Genomic DNA, 16,297 nt, shown 5'->3' with positions numbered 1-16,297 from the left:
TGAAACGCTCTGGAACGTTCTGGAACGTTCTGAACCGCTCTGAAACGCTCTGAAACGTTCTGGAACGCTCTGGAACGTTCTGAACCGCTCTGAAACGTTCTGGAACGTTCTAATGTACTTCAGTGTGTACTTCAGTGTGTAAATCAGTGTGTACGTCAGTGTGTACGTCAGTGTGTACGTCAGTGTGTACGTCAGTGTGTACTTCAGTGTGCATGTCAGTGTGTACTTCAGTGTGTACGTCAGTGTGTACGTCAGTGTGTACTTCAGTGTGTATGTCAGTGTGTACTTCAGTGTGTACTTCAGAGTAGTGAATACCTGATGAGTTGAGTTTGACCTGAATCTGTCAGCGTAACATGAGACCTGATGAAGCTGAAGATAACCAATACTCTGATTGTCATTGATCATTATTGATGACCTTTTCTCTGACAGGAACAGTCAGACACATGAACCACGTCTCTAAAGAATCCTCCATACAGATTATATCTCAGACAGCAGCGACAGCTTCTGCCACAGACACACGTCCACCTGATGACCAGTATGAAAACTAAGCAGACACGCTGAACCGCTGTAATCCCAGGTTTAAAGTCTCAGGTGAGGTTAGATGATCAGCTCACCTGTGATAAAACTTCAATGATATCAGGTGTCAGCTGGTTGTATGTTTGATTATATTGTTTATTATCTATCGTATATTTACAGTACTTATTAATATTGAATGAATGCTCAGAGACCTGATGCACCAGCCTCACCTGGTCTGGAGCTAACAGCTGCTCAACACTGACTGTGGCTAACCAGCTAGCTTTCCCCTGATACCGCTGTACCTCTGTTTGAACACACACACACACACACACACACACACACACACACACACACACAACATCTATGTTCATTATTGAAATGAACCGGCCTGTATTTCAGCTTTACACAGAGAGAGTATGAAGGAGCCAAGGGCTGAAACACCAACAGAGGGCTGCTGCCCCAGTGCATGATGGGAGACTCAACAGACGCAACTGGCAGAAAAACAATATTACAAAACAAGGGCAAAGAAGAACTTCAAAGACACAAAGAAGAACTTCAAAGAGGCAAAGAAGAACTACAAAGACACAAAGAAGAACTACAAAGAGACAAAAAGACACATTACAACCAAAAAGAAACACAAAACAACCACAAAGAGACAGACTACATAGAAACACAATAACTTAAGAGACAAACAACAAAGAGACACAACATGAAAGGACACGACAACAAAGACTCAAAAAGGACCAAAAACAGACACAAAGAGACAAACACATGCTAAACAAACAAACGACTGTGGAGACATGATTAACGTAAAGATAGAACACCTGAAGAAGAAAACAACTACAAAGACACACAAACAATCAGAAGGAGGCACAAAGTGACAGTCACACAGCTCGGGGGGTCAAAGGGGGCCAACAGCAGGTTTGGCCTAAAGGTTCACCGCATGCAGCCGTTCTGCAGATTTATGTGTTTTGTTGACTGTTTCTGTTTGTTGTGTAAATAAAGCCTCGGATGTAACAGTAAACAATCTGATGTGTAAATATTTACATTTACAATCTGGTCTCTATGACGACCTTCAAGGTCACATGATGGAAGCCGTTCTTCACTCATGTTTTTAAGGAGCATTAAACCAGTGTGCAGCAGCTCTCTTTAGCCTGATGACCGTCACGTGTAATGTTCATACAGGAGCTGTGGTATCACACAGGTGAACACATGAATGATACACCTCATCACAGTCACATCACTAATCATGTGACCGTCACACCTGAAACAAAACTCTTTTAAATGATTAATAATAACCATTATTGACCTGCTGCCTCCAGAAAGTTTAAACTGACGGGCTGAACATACTCCAGGTTTGAGTTTATTGATCGATGAATTTGAACTGTTTATCAGGTAAACACAATAATTACAAAAATTACTATAATATTATTTTAATGTATAAAACTGATTTGAGTCAAATGTCCTTCATTCATGAAAACGAGGCTGCAGCTGATAATTATTTTCATTAATTAAACGACTTGTTCTGTGCATCAATAACTTAAACACCATAAACGTCACGTGCACACGGAGACTCAACATGTCGGAGCTGCACATTAAGAGTATTTTACATGAATTGTTTTTGTGACGTGTTTTGACTGAACCATGACTCAAACAGAGCGACATGTTTCAGTTTCATGTTGTATGAAAGAACATTTCATGTATTACATTATAGACCCTGATGCTTTCTCATATTAGCTGTAATATTAATGCACATTATGGTTGTTGTGATCTGCAGCTGCAGCTCTGACTCTCAGCGGCCCTGCTGCACCTGCAGTCCGGCCTGAACACCGAGCATCCGTCCGGGACACAATGTCACAGACAGCCCGTTAAATGGACATCCCAGCCGGACAGAGAGGGAGCGAGCAGACGGTCGAAATGTGGAGAAAGAAACGAGTGTGTGCTGCTGAGCACCGGGCTGCTGTCAGTCCGTCACTCAGAGGTGAAATCACATTATAGCCGCAGACAGACGGACGGACAGCTCGGTGTGTCCTCTGCGCACACATTATATAACCCGACACCCCCACCCCCCCACCAAAAATCCACCGGAGCTGTACGGAGGCTGGATGGATGCTGTCCGGGTGGAAACGGCAAACAGGAGCGGCTGACAGGCCGCCGGTGAGGCTGCAGCAGCGGCCTGTCAGCCGCTAATCAAGCCGCTGAGCAGATCAAACAAAGCGGGTTATAATAAACCGCAGAATAAAGCCCGTCATAAATAAACCAATTAGAATAAAGCTGTACCTGACCATCCGAAGCCGACCCCCTCCTCCTCCTCTGCTCCGTCAAACAGACAAATTTCACCGAGAAAACGAGCCGTTAAATCCTCACAAATCCACCGCCGCCCCGGCCGCGTCCTGCCGCAGCGCCGCCATCCCAGAAAAAAGGCTGAATCAGGCCCGAGGGTTCAAAGCACCACAGCCGCAGGAGCGTGTCCCTCCGCCGGCCGCCGAGTCTGCTGCGAGTCGCTGCGCCTCCGCCGGGTGTCGGTGCTAAAATGGAGGCGGTCTCTCCGGGAATAGACTCAGAGGGGAGCCGCTGCTGCTGCCGCTGCTGGGAGGAGAAGAAGAACGGCGTCCTTCGGAGCTGCTGGTGCTACTCACATCCGCCGACAGAGGGCGCCAACACGGGACCTTCACAATAAGAGTCCGATCTGTCTGGTTTTTTTTTGTTTTGTAGTCACATATAGATTCAAAATAATAATCACAAGACATGATTTATTATTTCATTTTATTTTTACATGGTTTTTAAATACAATCAGTGTTGTTGTCTGGTGCTGAAGGACAGGCGGTGCTCCAGTTCATGAGTGTTCGTGAACAGGCTGCTTGATGTTTTGGGAGGTTACATTTGGTTTAAGCGATGCATTCACTCGCTGATAACCAACCCTTCGTGTTTGGCTGAATGCAGAAATTATCCGCTCTGGTATCTGTTAGTTAGCCTGCCTTTTAGTCAGAGGTACCTGAGGCCTCTGCTGTCAGCCTGAACCTCCATCAGTACCAGTTCATCCAGGTCACTTAGTTTCACACTAGAATAAAATAAATAATAAAAAAACAAACAGAGCTCATGAACAAAGCGTGTGTGTGTGTGTGTGTGTGTGTGTGTGTCTGTGTGTGTCTCTGTGTGTGTGTTAGAAACCTGCATATGCATGAAAACTACATCCAGAAGTAATGAAAAGGTAAACAAAGCTCCAGACCAAGCAAAGATCAGCTCTCATACAAAGTGCACAATTTAAGTTCAAAGTTAGAGTCATAATTTAAGTCAACAAGAGAAAAGGGAAACCAGTGAAGGCTGCAGCTGAAGAACAAACGAGGTGACAGCAGAACATTTCCCAGTGTTGTTTGTACACAGACACCAAGGTTTGATTAGATGAACACTTTCAGTGCACAAAATAACTCCCTGATATCTGATTGACCAAATGATGTTTAATACAGAGGAACATGGAGATGATTAGCCTTTCTAATTATGGAAGTGTGAATTAACAAAATAGTGACTGAAACAAACGTGAGAATCTGTCATTCAATAACCATTTAAAGACAAACGTACAGATTTGAACAATGTTTATGTTTCAGACAGAGGAGCACTCCAATCAACTGTTTCTGTGGCCGTGATGTTCTGTGGAGATAAGCTGCGAGGTACCTGCTCATACATTATTACAGCATGATGAATTTGGATACATCAAACTATAATAATGTTAAAAAACAAGTTTGGACTTGTTTACAGACCGACCTGCTCTCTCCGAGAGGTCATCAGAAGTGTTGCTTTAATATGGCCCGTTAACCCTTGAAAGACGGAAGACAACCTCAGGCTGAAGACAACCTCACGCTGAAGACAACCTCACGCTGAAGACAACCTCAGACTGAAGACAACCTCAGACTGAAGACAACCTCACGCTGAAGACAACCTCACACTGAAGACAACCTCAGACTGAAGACAACCTCACACTGAAGACAACCTCACACTGAAGACAACCTCACGCTGAAGACAACCTCACGCTGAAGACAACCTCACACTGAAGACAACCTCACACTGAAGACAACCTCACGCTGAAGACAACCTCACGCTGAAGACAACCTCACACTGAAGACAACCTCACACTGAAGACAACCTCAGACTGAAGACAACAACCTCAGGCTGAAGACAACAACCTAAGACTGAAGACAACCTCACGCTGAAGACAACCTCACGCTGAAGACAACCTCAGACTGAAGACAACAACCACAGGCTGAAGACAACAACCTAAGACTGAAGACAACCTCACGCTGAAGACAACCTCACGCTGAAGACAACCTCAGGCTGAAGACAACAACCTCAGGCTGAAGACAACAACCTCAGGCTGAAGACAACCTCACGCTGAAGACAACCTCAGGCTGAAGACAACAACCTTTAGGCTGAAGACAACCTCAGGCTGAAGACAACCTCACGCTGAAGACAACCTCAGACTGAAGACAACCTCATGCTGAAGACAACCTCACACTGAAGACAACCTCAGACTGAAGACAACAACCTCAGGCTGAAGACAACCTCACACTGAAGACAACCTCAGGCTGAAGACAACAACCTCAGGCTGAAGACAACCTCAGGCTGAAGACAACAACCTCAGGCTGAAGACAACAACCTCAGGCTGAAGACAACCTCACACTGAAGACAACCTCAGACTGAAGACAACCTCAGACTGAAGACAACAACCACAGGCTGAAGACAACAACCTAAGACTGAAGACAACCTCACGCTGAAGACAACCTCAGGCTGAAGACAACAACCTAAGACTGAAGATAACCTCAGGCTGAAGACAACAACCTCAGGCTGAAGACAGCAACCTCAGGCTGAAGACAACCTCAGGCTGAAGACAACAACCTCAGGCTGAAGACAGCAACCTCACACTGAAGACAACCTCAGGCTGAAGACAACCTCACACTAAAGACAACCTCACACTGAAGACAACAACCTCACACTGAAGACAACCTCAGGCTGAAGACAACAACCTCACACTGAAGACAACTTCAGGCTGAAGACAACCTCACGCTGAAGACAACCTCACGCTGAAGACAACCTCAGGCTAAAGACAACCTCAGGCTGAAGACAACCTCACGCTGAAGACAACCTCAGGCTGAAGACAACCTCACACTAAAGACAACCTCACACTGAAGACAACAACCTCACACTGAAGACAACCTCAGGCTGAAGACAACAACCTCACACTGAAGACAACCTCAGGCTGAAGACAACCTCACGCTGAAGACAACCTCAGGCTGAAGACAACCTCACGCTGAAGACAACCTCACGCTGAAGACAACCTCAGGCTAAAGACAACCTCAGGCTGAAGACAACCTCACGCTGAAGACAACCTCAGACTAAAGACAACCTCAGGCTGAAGACAACCTCACGCTGAAGACAACCTCAGGCTGAAGACAACCTCAGGCTAAAGACAACCTCAGGCTGAAGACAACCTCAGGCTAAAGACAACCTCAGGCTGAAGACAACCTCACACTGAAGACAACCTCAGACTAAAGACAACCTCAGGCTGAAGATAACCTCAGACTGAAGACAACTTCAGACTCACCATCTGAAGAGAATGATCATGATTTATTTCTCTAATGGTCTCTGTTAGAAACAAACAGGAACTGTACTTTAAGACACACAGCAATATCACTTATATAAATGAGGAATAATAGGGGTCCTAATATTGATCCTTGTGGCACACCATACTGGATAGTATTTCTTTTTGACTCATGACACTTTTGATAGGTGGACAAATAAACCGATTACAAAGTCATTGATGTCCAAAGCTGAATATATTCTGTGCCATATCAGTGGAATGAAATCCATACTGATGACTACACAGAATATTATTTGAGTTCAAGTGTTTCAGGATTCTTTGAAAAACATGAACGATCCTTGATCACCTGATCAGATCAGAAGGTATGAAGCCAGTTTCCACTGATAAAGAGTCACACCTTCTTTATAAGGGAGGTGTTCCATCATGACCTGCGGCTGAGCTCTAATATTGTATCATTCACCTCCTTAAAGTCGGCCATGTCACAGAAAAAAAACCTGGTATATAATCTACAGGATTAACCTTTGTATCTTCTGGGCAAGAGATGCTCCAACACCTGGACAGGTGTCATTGAATCTCCCAGCTGTGTCGAAGGGAAGACTGTGTAGAAGCTGGAGGGGACTGTGAGGAGGCCTGTTCTCTGCAGTAGCTGGTTCACAGTTTTCCATGTAGCCTTGATGTTCACTGACCACTGTAGATCTTGTAACAGGGTTAGGGCTGCTGGAGCTGAAGCTGACCTTGTCACTCCAGCAGAAAACCACGGAGCGCTGTTTCCCCTCACATTGACCTTCATCTTCAGTCCTGATGAACACAAAGAGGCAGCGAGAGAAACCAGATCATAGTGAAGCTTCAGAGGAGTCGGCTCCATCATCCCACTGACAGACTGCAGACTGAAGCAGGACGTGAGACAGGTCGAGCTGATGATGTGGATCTGTTCAGAAACTGGACTGTAACACAGAAGTCGTGTCGCGTTCAGGTACCCTCTGTCTTCTGTCGAACAGACTCAAACCTTGTTCAGAGCTGAACACAAACGCAGTGTTGTTCTTACTGGAACCTGCTGGTTTAAATGTTCTTTACAGATGTGTGTATGAACTGAACTCTGCAGCAGAGACAGGCTGTCACTGACCAGCAGGGGGCAGCACTACGCTCTACATCTACCAGCAGACGGTCTCACTCATGTTAAAGGTCATTGAATCAGAATCAGGTGGATTTCGAGACGCTGAGGGTTTAAAAAGTCTCATTGAATGATTTTGTGACACACTGAACATCCCGTGAACAGGTCGAGTACAGGAAGAGGCTCTGTTTGTCTGGGTCCTTTCACAGCTGCCCTCTTGCAACATGCAAAACTCCCACACGGCCACCGTGATGCCTCTAACACATGACTGAACGTGCCTGAACATCCCACTGAGTAACTCCTCCTCCGTCAGCGCTCCATTTGCACTTAGAGAAACACTCACTCATTCACTGTGAGCAGGACCTCTGACATGCTGCTGCACATCACAGGCATGTAATTACTGCTAACACTTTATTTTGAAAGAGTACACAACAGCTCAGTGTTACATCCTCTCTGTTAGTCTGCTCAGTGTTAGTGTGTAAGAGAGGAAACACGCTGACAATTATACACACGACGCAGTGAAGCTCTTCTGTTTGATTTAAGGTAAGATCATCCTTTATTGATCCCCGGGGGGGAATTAATTACAAACAACAACAACAATAACAACAACATAATAATAATAATAATAACAACAATAACAATAACAATAACAATAATAATAACAATAATAATAATAATGATGATGATGATTTTAATAAAGTAACCGTTCCACAGGGCGTGGTCAGAAGCGGCTCAGATGTTTGTTTGTTTGTTTGTTATTTATAGAAAAATAAAAAAAAGTTCAGTCAAACTTTACAAACGGTTTCTTATAAATCTTCAAAGATCAGGTCGCAACGAACAAATATTTAAAACCACCATATTCTCACGGCGGCCATTTTGCTGCTAAAGAGTCGGGCTGCTGTGATCGATCGAAAACATGGAGGGTTAACGGGCCAAATTAAAACAACATGTCTGATGACCTGTTAGCTACCACAAAACAGCTAATGTTAGCATTCAACCACTTAGCCAACAGCACTGTAAGCTAGCAATCTGTCCATATATTATTGTGTAAATCTATCGGAAAGTAATGTTAGCTTTTAGCTACTTCCTAGCTAATGCTGATATTAAGTGGAAACATATTTGATAACTCGTTAGCTACCATCACACCACAGCTTGTGCTAGCATTCAGCCAGTTCACAGCTAATCGTAATGTTAGCTAGGATGTGACTAAAAGGCTAAAAACATGACTTTCTGATATATTTGAAAGATTCGGAGCTAACAGTGATGTTTTGCTAAGAAGTGGTTGAATGCTAACATTAGCTGTGGTGTGATGGTAGCTACTGAGCTCTCTGAGAGTGATGTCAGAGGAAAATGGCTGCCGTGTAAATATGGTGAATTGAACCTACATACGTCATGATGAATTTAGCATTAAAGATTTAACATTGGTGACCTTTGACCTCTGATATAAACCAGTTAAGTTGATGAATGAAATGTGTTCAGTGACAGTTTGACGTACAGGGATGTGTTTTTCTTCTGTTAATCATTCCAGGATCTTTGTTAAAGCACAGACGCTTAAAACACCTAAAGGTTAAATACTCAACTTTAAAGACACGAGAAAGAGAAGCACGATGAGGTCATGAGAGTTCATTAACCCCAACAAAAGAACCATGCGTTCTGTACACGATATGTAAGCCAAGAAATACAATGAAAAGAGCAACAACCTGAACACAGACAAATGGGTCGCTATGAGAGGGATTGAGATGAATTGAGAGAGCGATGTCTCTCTCTCCCTCTGTCTCTCTGTCTCTCTCTCTCTCTCCCTCTGTCTCTCTCTCTCTCTCTGTCTCTCTCTCCCTCCCTCTCTCGCTCTCTCTCTCTCTCTTTTATTGGCATGAACAGAAACATGTTGTTGCCAAAGCGGTTTACAGAAGATTCATAGATTCATATTTACATATTAGATACAGAAACATACTAACATGACAGAACACTACAGTTTGTTACCATTGAATACATTTACACTGATGGATGTTGTGGTGGAGGTGAGTCCCTCAGGCTTTGGCAGGCAGAGACACATTTAGCTGCCAGAGGAGCTGCTGTCCCTTCACCAAGGACAGCTGACTGTTTGTCCTCTGGGGCTAATGTTGGAAAGTTTGTTATTTTATTTTCTATTCTCTCCCTCTGTCTCCCTCTGTGTCTCTCTCTCTCTCTCTCCCTCTGTCTCCCTCTCTCTCTCTCTCTCTCCCCTTCCTGTCTGTGTTTCCCCTCTCGTGTATCTGAACAGACCCGAGTGGAGCCGAGTGTACCCGAGCTGATGGAGTGCCGTGCTGCCGTTGTTTCCTATCTGAGCTGGGCTCTGATCGTTGGGGGCGTGGCCTACCTGTATGTGGTCAGTCAGAGGAGTAGAACTCACGCGCTGTACGGCCGCTACACGCCGGCGCAGGGTCGGCGCTGCCCGGCCCGGCTGGCCTGGTTCATACAGGAGGTCCCGGCCTTCCTGCTGCCGCTGCTGCTGCTGCTGCTGGCCGAGGAGGAGCTCACAGAACCGGAGAGGAGCGGGAGGAGAACCGGGAGGACGCTGCTGCTCTGCACCTTCATGCTGCACTACTTCCACAGGTCAGAGATCAAGGCCTGCATGTTCCGTTGGCCTTTGTGATGTTAATGCTTAGATTACTCGTGTGCAAAACAGGAAGTTTGTAACAGCTGCTTCCTCATATGAAACAAAGATGTTCTCCTGCCGGGACTCCCACTCCTCATTTCTTTTCTCACCTGCTCACAGACTCTGGGCTGTTTTCAGAACCAGTGTTCTACAGGTGCTCTACAGGTGATTATTCAGAGCAGGTGCTCACATGTTGGGAAATACACAGAGTACCAGGCTATATACACGAGTCATATCATTGTGTGGTGTCTGCACCATGATGATTAGAAACATGAGTTATAGATGAAACATGATGATGGTTTATTTAATATATTTTATGATGAAAGTCTCACTTTGGTTTCTGGTGTGTGAGTGTGAAATCAGATTCAGTCCACCCTCGCCCCGTAGGTTAGACCGACTGGTTCTCCTTTCATACAGCTGTGGTCAGACGGGCGTTTCAGGAAGTGACATCATCTTTTGGAGGGAAAGCAGAGCAATGAGCAGAAAAGTTCCCTCATGTCTGTTTTCATGTTACATGGTGTGAATCTTATAAAAGTTGTGTACAGAGCTAAAGCTAAGCTAAGCTAAGCTAAGCTAAGCTCTGTTCCTGTCTGTGTTTTTAATCTGAGGAGCTGAACACAGTTTAGCGAGTTGACCACGTGAAAGAGCACCGTCATGAAGAAACACGTCAGTGTTCTCATCAAAGATTGTTTACTTTTATTAATATCGGAGAAAATCGTCAAACATGTAGGTTATTGATCTGTTGTTATAACGAGTGTCTTAAAGTTGTGTGTGACGTGCAGCGAGCCTCACCTGCTTTAAAGCTGTCTGAACATCTCCACAGAACAGAGAGCGGGACTTTTATTTTGAAAGTGGGGACTGGTGGCGGCCATGTTAAAACAACATAAACAGGAAATGAGGAATTCAAACAGGAAGTGACCTGAGCGTGTCTTTTAGGAGTTTCATCTTCAGCTTCCTGACTAGAGGACAACCCGTCCCGCTGAACATCGTCTGCTTGGCCGCCGTCTTCTGCTCGCTCAACGGCTTCCTGCAGGGACACCACCTGCTGCACTGCGCCGTGTTTGAACACACCTGGGTCACACACGCTCGCATGGCTGCAGGTGAGTCACAACAACATCCACCTGTTCACCAGAAACAGCAGAAACAGCACGGTTTGATCACGATCACACGTTCATCAGATTTAAAGGAGCATGTCGCTGTTTTCAGGCCTTTAACATTCAGGTGTCCTCAGTGTGCATCTCCATGACGACGATCACTTCCTGTCAGACCACACACTTTAATGATCACTGTGTGTGTGTGTGTGTGTGTGTGTGTGTGTGTGTTGCAGGTCTCCTTCTGTTTGTGGTCGGAATGACCATCAACATCCACAGCGACCACATCCTGCGCCGCCTGAGGAGGCCCGGAGAGATGGTCTACAGGATCCCACATGGTACCTCAGACCCTGACCCACGACAGACCCTGACCCACGACAGACCCTGACCCACCTCAGACCCTGACCCATGACAGACCCTGACCCACCTCAGACCCTGACCCACGACAGACCCTGACCCACCTCAGACCCTGACCCACCTCAGACCCTGACCCACGACAGACCCCGACCCACCTCAGACCCCGACCCACGACAGACCCTGACCCACCTCAGACCCTGACCCACCTCAGACCCTGACCCACGACAGACCCTGACCCACCTCAGACCCTGACCCACGACAGACCCTGACCCACCTCAGACCCTGACCCACCTCAGACCCTGACCCACGACAGACCCTGACCCACGACAGACCCTGACCCACGACAGACCCTGACCCACCTCAGACCCTGACCCACGACAGACCCTGACCCACCTCAGACCCTGACCCACCTCAGACCCTGACCCACGACAGACCCTGACCCACGACAGACCCTGACCCACCTCAGACCCTGACCCACGACAGACCCTGACCCACCTCAGACCCTGACCCACCTCAGACCCTGACCCACGACAGACCCTGACCCACGACAGACCCTGACCCACCTCAGACCCTGACCCACCTCAGACCCTGACCCACGACAGACCCTGACCCACGACAGACCCTGACCCACGACAGACCCTGACCCACCTCAGACCCTGACCCACGACAGACCCTGACCCACGACAGACCCTGACCCACGACAGACCCTGACCCACCTCAGACCCTGACCCACGACAGACCCTGACCCACCTCAGACCCTGACCACATGATGATCAGCTGCTTCCTGTTTGTGTCTCAGGAGGGATGTTTGAGTTCGTGTCGGGGGCGAACTACCTCGGGGAGATCGTGGAGTGGTCCGGTTACGCCGTAGCTGTGTGGTCTTTACCGACCTTTGCCTTCGCTTTCTTCACCAGCTGCTCCATCGGGTCCAGAGCCTGCTGTCACCACAGGTACCTGTACAATCTGAATGGTTACCAGCCCAGCAGGTAGTTTTTCAGTCTAACCCATCTATTAACTGGAGGGGGTGAAACATCCATCGCTCACAGCATTGTCTGATGCAGTGGCGCAAAAAGTGGGTGTGCACTATATGCGGTGCATAGGGGCGCCGCGCTCGAGGGGGCGCCAAAGTGATGGGGGGGGGGAATTATTTCAAGTCGGCATTTTCTGTATTTAACAGCTGTTTGTGCATGTGTAAATGATATGATCAATAACAGAGGCGCGTCACTGATTAGGCGCCCCTCCGCTCCTTCACCTCTCCTCCTCTGAGCAGATGCAGCGTCCAATCAGTAACTGATCTGTAATATATATATATGTATATATATTCAAGTACATGAATAAATAAGATTTATACACGTAAACATTAAAAAAAAGAAAAAAATTTGCCCGTGGGGGGGGGGGCATACCCCTCAGAAAGTAGGTAGATTCGTCCCTGCTCTGATGCTTAATGGAATGAGGACAAATATCTTAATTACTTAATTATTTTAATTTTAGTTTACTGTGTGTGACAAAGAACGTTCAGACGTGTGAGGAACTGAGCGTGTCCTTCCTGTGTCCTACAGAGACTACCTGCAGAGGTTTGAAGACTACCCTCGCTGCAGGAAAGCTGTCATTCCTTTCATTCTGTGAGGACGGAGGAGAGTCAGCAAGCAGGAAGGAACCACGTCCAGCGCCTCGTTCCTCTCTGCCAGCTGTGTGTGACTCGGTCAGCCTCGGACAGTCTGACACACAGACCCAGGCACAGACAGGACCCATGGGGGGCTTGAGCCCTTGCCCTTGTGCCCCCAGAGTCCAAAAGTGCCCTTAATTAAAAAAATAAATGTACTGTATATATTTATTAATTTCTATCAAATAAAATATCAATTTAGGAAGTGAACACCTTACAGACACTGAAATTAATCTGATATTTTATATGTATGGAAATACTCATAATGCAATAAAATGACACATTTACATGAATATTATTTAACGTTTAGTCTGTTTATTGATTTTGTAATCAATCAATCAAGTTAATGCGTCTTTTTAATTTTGTGTATATCTACGAATTTTCATTATTTGCTTTAAACGGAATATTTGACAAAATTCTAAGTAAGAATAATGATTTAGTAGAAAGCTACATTTTCATCTTCGTCCCTGCTTTTAATTTGAAGAACCGGAAGCGTGCGCTACGTTAGGATATCTTTTTTACGTAGCCACAAAACAAGACTAGCTGTACGTCAGACATCTTGCGTAAATATCCACAACAAACATGGCAGATGGTAAGTTCATTGTCGACTATTGATCGCGTTTTTCGCATTTTTGACTGTATTTCTGTTTGTTTGCTGCGTGTTTCCGGTTCACATTAATGACCTACTGACTCGGTTCAAAGCACAGAGGTGGAATTTAGCCGTTAATGTGATTAATTTACCGGATAGGAAGCGTTAACGGGATGCTAAGCTAATTTACCGCCGCGTCTTCTGTTAGCGGCCAAACTCACAATGGAATAAATAAACGTATTAGTCACTTAATACGCCACTTTATCAGATGCTTTTCTTACAAACAACAACACAACGTCTAGTATGTTTGTTCGGCGACTGTTTCCAGTCAGAAAGCCGCTCCGGAGACTCTCCACTTCACTGGACGGACTTTCTCTAAACCAAACTGCGTTCAAAAATCTTTCGTTTTAGAGGTTCGGTAGTTTTCGGTGTGTACAGAGGTGAAGTTAAGATCAGCTGTAATGTGATGTAGGTCAAACAGCATTTTCTTTTCTTTTATTAAGTCATCAACCCGATTATTGTTTTTGTTTCTTTGTACCAAACTCAATTCAAAAATCAGTCAGTTTAAGGAGGTTAGGGTTGGTCAGATTCATAGTGATTGTTGAAAACAGTTGATCATCTTCTGGTGGTTTCAGATAATTCACACGAATCAGTTCACAACATAAGCCGGTTAGAACAGGACTATAATCAAACCACACTTAGATTTAAACTATAGAATTACTCAAACAATAAGAAACATGTGTTCTGTAGATCATCAGACACCTCAACACACACATTAACTCTGGACCAAAGCCAGCTTAAGAAATCTGTAGTTTTATGAAATAAAATAAAATACGTGATGATGTCACAGAGTGACACTTTGGTCCATGTCGGGTCGGACGTTGAGAAAGTGTGTTCTTTGAAGACGAAAACAGAAACTAAACTTTTATTTTAGACAGAAAGAAGTGAAAACCGTGAACTCGTTTGTCTTTCAGATCACACAGACGCAGACCAGGCCATGGAGGGACACACTCCTGTGAGTACTACACACTACTACACACTACCACAATGAACTGCACTGTATTAAACTGCCCTGCTTGGAGCATCACTCACACAGAGGCACATGTTTCGGGTGAATAAGTTTCACCAGAACTGAGAGGTCCAGGATAGGATTAGCTTAGCTTAGCAAAAAGACCGGAAGCAGGGGGAAACTGTTAGCCTATCAGGAGCTCTGGCTGTGCTAATAGCTGATTATATCCTGCTGGGCCCGCTGTCTGAAGGCTGCATGTCTCTGCTGGTCTGTTTCCACGGGGCCCCTGCTGCTAAAGTTAGCTGCTTGTTAGCAGGTGTTTCTCTGAAGTCAGTGAACATGAATCTTTCTGCAGGTCTCTGAGAACCCCCACGGAGAGTACGGCCTGACGGAAAACATCCAGGTGACACACACACACACACACACACACACACACACACACACACACACACACACACACACACACACACACACCACAACACACATACAGTGTAATGTGAAGGCTGACTCCCAGCATGCTTTGCGGCTCTTCAGAGGACGGTGGAGAACGAGAAGGCGACCGCAGAGAAGATGAAGCAGAAGGTGGACCTGCAGGCGCTGCCCACCAGAGCGTACCTGGACCAAACCGTGGTCCCCATCCTGCTGCAGGGCCTGTCGATGCTCGCCAAGGACAGGTACGCACGCACGCTTCGTTCTTACAGCGTTGTTGAAAAGGCTTCTGCAGGAATATGTTTTAAATAAAAATAGATGTGAAAATAGATTTAAGTTTACATGATTAACTTTTCATAGTTTAATGAATAGAAAAGATAACTTAGTTTTTAAACCAGATCAGATTATTATCAGCTTTTTCTGTTAATCGATGTTAAGAGTTAAAGTGTGAATGGAGTCTGGTGTGTGTGCAGAGAGCGATGTAACGTCTGTGTGTGGTTAAAACAATCATCTTCCTCTGTAACAAAAAGGTCTATCTCTGTAGGGATCCTTTCTGTCATGTTGTCACACACTTAGAATAACAATCTGAGCCTGTCAGTGGAAACAACAAGAACTTTTAGTGGACGACCTTTGACCCATCAAGGATTATGTTTCAGCTTGCGTGCAGTATCTTGTCTCACTGAGCTTCTACATCAGAGTTAGTTTCTAATGAAATAACTCGTCTGTGTTTTCCTCCTGCAGACCTCCGAACCCCATCGAGTACCTGGCCGCGTTCCTGCTGAAGAATAAATCCCAGTTTGAGGAGAGAAGTTAAACCTGAATCATTTCGTACAGTAGAAACTCGTTTGTGTTTTTGTTAATGAACTTTAGACTGTTTTTTTAAAATCCAGAATAAACATGTTGATGTGAACGAAGAGCTGACTCAGGGGGCTTTTATTTTGAAACACTGATTCTGCTCTGACTGAACATGTTTCCTGTTCATCTTTAAAGGAAGAGATAATCATGAACTGTTGACAGTTCTGCTTGACGTTGATCTGCAGTGATACCTGTCGCAGGTGTCTCTATATGATCATTGTGTCGTTACAGGGTCACTTCATCAAACACTTCCTTCCTAACCGCAGACTCTGCTGCCGACAGAAGAACAGACTGCATGTGTCACATTTTAAAAGGTCTAAAAATCACAGACACAAAAGAAAACATGAATCTGAGGAGGGAAATGTTTGACTTATTGAGCATTTTGAGTTCACATTCAAAGTGTTCAAACTTTGGACTTTAACGAGCCATTTCTCGACTTCTTGATCTCG

The 16,297-nt window shown here is 45.4% G+C and overlaps 3 protein-coding genes across 6 annotated transcripts in view; 2 read left to right on the top strand and 1 right to left on the bottom strand.

Moving 5' to 3' along the window:
- Positions 1-2,986, bottom strand: part of LOC138594432 (CSC1-like protein 2) — a 26,311-nt gene extending 23,325 nt beyond the window's left edge. For all 3 annotated transcript variants that reach the window (XM_069665508.1, XM_069665506.1, XM_069665507.1), the window contains exon 1: positions 2,797-2,986. The gene's annotated coding sequence lies outside the window, so the exon portion shown is untranslated. The remainder of the gene's footprint in view (positions 1-2,796) is intronic.
- Positions 2,987-7,589: 4,603 nt separating this feature from the next.
- On the top strand, positions 7,590-13,240 carry srd5a2a (steroid-5-alpha-reductase, alpha polypeptide 2a). The gene is made up of 6 exons (XM_069666235.1): positions 7,590-7,763; positions 9,481-9,812; positions 10,792-10,955; positions 11,183-11,284; positions 12,103-12,253; positions 12,863-13,240. Exons 2-6 carry the CDS (start codon positions 9,511-9,513, stop codon positions 12,927-12,929), a joined length of 786 nt encoding a protein of 261 aa, XP_069522336.1. The 5' UTR covers positions 7,590-7,763; positions 9,481-9,510; the 3' UTR covers positions 12,930-13,240.
- Positions 13,241-13,486: 246 nt separating this feature from the next.
- On the top strand, positions 13,487-15,901 carry dpy30 (dpy-30 histone methyltransferase complex regulatory subunit). Of its 2 annotated transcripts, XM_069666236.1 has the most exons (5): positions 13,496-13,558; positions 14,530-14,570; positions 14,920-14,967; positions 15,099-15,238; positions 15,735-15,901. In XM_069666236.1, exons 1-5 carry the CDS (start codon positions 13,549-13,551, stop codon positions 15,805-15,807), a joined length of 312 nt encoding a protein of 103 aa, XP_069522337.1. In that variant the 5' UTR covers positions 13,496-13,548; the 3' UTR covers positions 15,808-15,901. The 2 variants fall into 2 exon arrangements, with proteins under 2 accessions (XP_069522338.1, XP_069522337.1); XM_069666237.1 differs by lacking the exon at positions 14,920-14,967 and having other exon boundaries at positions 13,487-13,558.
- The last annotated feature ends 396 nt before the right edge of the window (positions 15,902-16,297 follow it).

Source organism: Semicossyphus pulcher, unplaced genomic scaffold (genome assembly GCF_022749685.1).
Source record: "Semicossyphus pulcher isolate SPU_LCO1_2020_fin unplaced genomic scaffold, fSemPul1.0.p SCAF_17, whole genome shotgun sequence".
Classification (NCBI taxonomy): Eukaryota; Metazoa; Chordata; class Actinopteri; order Labriformes; family Labridae; genus Semicossyphus; species Semicossyphus pulcher.
Note: the sequence above shows the minus strand (reverse complement) of the source record. Positions and strands in the feature narration are given on the sequence as shown.

Bases quoted from the DNA above. Each gene is read 5' to 3' on its own strand.
- srd5a2a (XM_069666235.1), top strand. From the start codon at position 9,511: ATGGAGTGCCGTGCTGCCGTTGTTTCCTATCTGAGCTGGGCTCTGATC. The intron at 9,813-10,791 runs GTCAGAGATCAA...CGTGTCTTTTAG, and splicing joins ATGCTGCACTACTTCCACAG to GAGTTTCATCTTCAGCTTCC. The intron at 11,285-12,102 runs GTACCTCAGACC...TTTGTGTCTCAG, and splicing joins GGTCTACAGGATCCCACATG to GAGGGATGTTTGAGTTCGTG.
- dpy30 (XM_069666236.1), top strand. The intron at 14,571-14,919 runs GTGAGTACTACA...ATCTTTCTGCAG, and splicing joins CCATGGAGGGACACACTCCT to GTCTCTGAGAACCCCCACGG. The intron at 15,239-15,734 runs GTACGCACGCAC...TTCCTCCTGCAG, and splicing joins TCGATGCTCGCCAAGGACAG to ACCTCCGAACCCCATCGAGT.